The 3,453-nt window shown below is 69.6% G+C and overlaps 1 protein-coding gene across 1 annotated transcript; it reads right to left on the reverse strand.

The window, feature by feature from the left end:
- Nucleotides 1–3,009: 3,009 nt before the first annotated feature.
- AURANDRAFT_7720 (hypothetical protein) lies at nt 3,010–3,453 on the reverse strand (the record flags this gene model as incomplete). Its single annotated transcript, XM_009041245.1, has 1 exon — nt 3,010–3,453. A coding segment is annotated over one exon (444 nt), but the record flags the coding sequence as incomplete, so codon positions are not given.

Here is a 3,453-nt window from a genome sequence, read left to right on the forward strand (position 1 = left end):
GTTCCGCGCGCCGCTGCCCGTCGAGCCCTCGGACCTCGCGGACGCGGACGCGGAGCCGCTCACGCCCCGCGTCCGCGCCGCGGCGGCGCCGCGCGCGCCCGAGACGGCGCGCGAGGCCGTGGCGCGCGCCGCGAAGCGCGCCGGCGACCTCGCGGCGGAGGTCGAGGCGGAGCGCGGCCGCGCCGAGGCGAACCTCCTGCACCGCGCGTCGAGCCGCCGGTGGGACCCGGCGCACCTCGCGCGCGCCGCGGCCTACCAATCCTGGAGCCCACCCCGGTCGAGCCGGAGCTCCATCGTTCTCGTGGGCCTCTTCCTCGCGCTCAACATCGAGCTCCAGCAGACCGTCGTCGACGAGCTCGCGAACGTGCTCCTGTTCCTCTGCATCCTCATCGGGCAGGTGACGTACGGCCTCTCCGAGCGGGGCCCCGGGAATCCCCTCTTCTGGGTCTCCATCTCGGTGATCCTGGTCGTCGTCCTCTGGCAGCGCAAGGCCATCCTCGGCGCGCCGAAGGCGCTTCGCAAGGTCTACCGCAAGGGCACGAAAGCTTGGGCGCGGCACGCGGAGGGACAAAAGGCGGGCGCCGAAGACGAGGACGAGGACGAGAAGCGCGGCGCTGAGGGGGCGGACCTGGAGGGCGCCATCGTCGTCTCCTTTGGCGAGGAGGCGGACCTGGAGGAGCCGCGGAGCCCGCGGAGCCCGCGGAGCCCGCGCGCGAGGCGCGCGCGGCGGACCCGGGGCCCGCGGACGCCGCGCGCGCGGCGGCCGCGGCGCCAGGCGGAGGTCGCCGCCGGAGGACCGGGGCCCGCGGAGGACGAGATGTTCGCCGTCGGCGACGTCGACGACGTCGCGTTCTCCGCCTGGACCGCCAACCTGCTCGTATTCCCCCCGCATCGGCATCACCGCCGCAACTCCGCGCTGGACGGGTAATGCATGCATGTACTGAACACAGGGCTCGGGTCGCCTAGCCGGTCCGTCTCTCGCTGATACGTCCCGCGCAGTGCCAGCGGCGGAGGCCTCACGGAGGCCTCGGCGCCCGTCTCTAGCTGATCCGTCCCGCGCGGTGCCAGCGGCCGAGGCCTCACGGAGGCCTCTGCCGCGGCGGCGCCAGTCGCGAGACCGGCTCACCATCTCTGGGCTGCAGAGCTGGCAGAAGCCGCGCTGGTGGCACCGACGGCTGCGCGCTGTTGCACCTGAATCCGACGCAGACGATGCGCCGGACGTACGATTTATGGTTCAAGCGCCTGCCCGAGGCCTGGTGGCCGTATGTGCCGCAGCCGCTGAAGGAGAGCAACTTCTCGGAGGTCATCTTCTTCGTCTTCACCATCGGCTGCGCCGGCGGCGGCATGGCGAAGCTCTTCTCCACGCCGACGCCGAAGATCATTCGCGACGACGACACGCGACGATGAGCGCGTGGACGGCGCGCGCGCGCCGCCGCGCCAATCGCGCGCGTCGTCGACGATTAGTCGATTGCGCGCGCGCGAATGCATCAAAAAAAAAAATCGCACCGATTGCGCATGCTGTCGCGCCGATTGCGCACGCTGTAGCGTTGCGCACCGCGTCGTCACTGTGCACTCCATCAGCTGTGGCGCATCGTCGCCGCTGCGCGCCGGCCGCGTCGGCCTAGCTCGCCATCGCGCGCGCGCACGCACGCGTAAATGGCTCTGCTCTTGTGTGCTGCGGGCTGCTGCGCAGGCGGGCTTCTGCAGACAGTAAAAAAACAAAAAAAAATGGAGATAGAGGGGTTTGAACCCTCGGCATCCCGCATGCAAAGCGGGCGCTCTACCACTGAGCTATATCCCCGAACCGCTGACCGCAAAAATCGTCCTCCGCGTGCCCACCAGTTTCCAAGAAGAGCCTCACTCGGGGCTCCTTTTATATTTGCCCCGCGATCGACCCCCCCAGATCGAACTTTGGAAAAAAAACGCAACAACCCTCCCGAATCGAACGCCTTACTCCCCCCCCTCCCCAAAAACCAAGCCTCACGGCGCCTTGGCCGCGTTCCGGATCTCGGACGTCTTCGTGCCGCGTCGTCGCTCGGCCTTCTCCGGGTTGTTTTTCGCCTGGATGGACTTGTTGATGATCTCGATGATGTTTTTGTGGTCGCCCTGCTGGGCCCAGAAGAAGGCCGTGCGGCCCGTGTCGTCCTTGGCCTCGACGTCGACGTTGACGGACTCGGAGCACAGGTACTCCACGACGCGGACGTGGCCGTTCTTCGACGCTAAAGTCAGCGGCGACGGGCACTTGTCGCGCGGCGCGTTCGGCGACGCGCCCGCGGCCACCAAGCGCCGCAGGTAGCCGTCGCGGCCGAAGGCGGCGGCGTAGGTCGCCGCGGTCCAGCCCTTGGGCGTCGTCACGTTCACGTCCGTCGGGCTCGGCGTGTTGACGCCGAAGAGCATGTCGAGCAGCTTGAAGCTCTTGAGGATGTTGAGCGACTTGGGCGCGATCATGAGGGGCGTCGCGCCGTCGCCGTCGTCGGCGAGGCCCGTGTCCGCGCCGGCCTGGAGCAGCGTGACGCACACGTTCACGTGGCCCGACTCGAGCGCCACCAGCAGAACCGTGCGCCCCGCGGCGTGCTTCGGCGCGCTGCTCGACGTCGACAGGCTCGGCCGGCGCGCGCTCGACTCGGACGCGCCCTCGAAGTAGCCGTCGCACTCGCGCTGCCGCGTGTTCGGCGGCGCGCCCTTGGCTAAAGCCTTCTTGACGCCGTCGACGTCGCCCGTCTCGCACGCGAGCATGAGCGCGGTCCGCGCGAGGGCCAGCGCCTTGTCCTGGGCGTCGGCCGAGGCTTCCGCGACCAGTTTCTCCGCGTCGTCGTCGTGGCGGTCGCTCGTGAGGATGCGGACGACGGACGCGGCCAGCGCGCCGACCTCGGCCGTCGTCGTCGCGTTCCGATGCAGCGCCGAGAGCGCGGCCCCGACGGCGACGTGCTTGACGCGCTCCTCCTTGCGCCGCTCCTCGTGGAGCTCCTTGAGCGCCTCGCCGATGCCCTCGTGGTGGCCCTTGGCGATCTCGACGAGGTTCACGAACTCGTCGAACTCGATGGACCCCGAGCCGTCCTTGTCGAGAAACCGAAAAAGGCCCAGGACGTCCGCCGCGGACGCCTCCACGCCCACGTCCCTCAAGAGCTTGCCGATCTCGCCCGAGCCGACCTTGCCGTGGCTGCCGAGGCGGTCGAACGACTCGCGCGCCGCGACGGCCTCGACGTCGCTGAGCTTCTCGCGCGTCGCGCCGACGTTCTCCACGGCGAGCTCGTCGCTCGCCCGGAGCGTCGCGAACATCTCGACGAACTCGCCGAGCTCGATCTTGCCCGAGCCGTCGGCGTCGAACGCGCTGGTGGCCGCGTCGAGCATCTTCTTGTCGTACTTGACGCCGAGCTTGTGGAGGCAGGCGCCCAGACGCCGCACGTCCATGGAGCCCGTGCCGCCGTCGAACATGCAGAAGACGGCCTCGAG

Source organism: Aureococcus anophagefferens, assembly GCF_000186865.1.
Source record: "Aureococcus anophagefferens unplaced genomic scaffold AURANscaffold_19, whole genome shotgun sequence".
In the NCBI taxonomy this organism is placed as follows: Eukaryota; class Pelagophyceae; order Pelagomonadales; family Pelagomonadaceae; genus Aureococcus; species Aureococcus anophagefferens.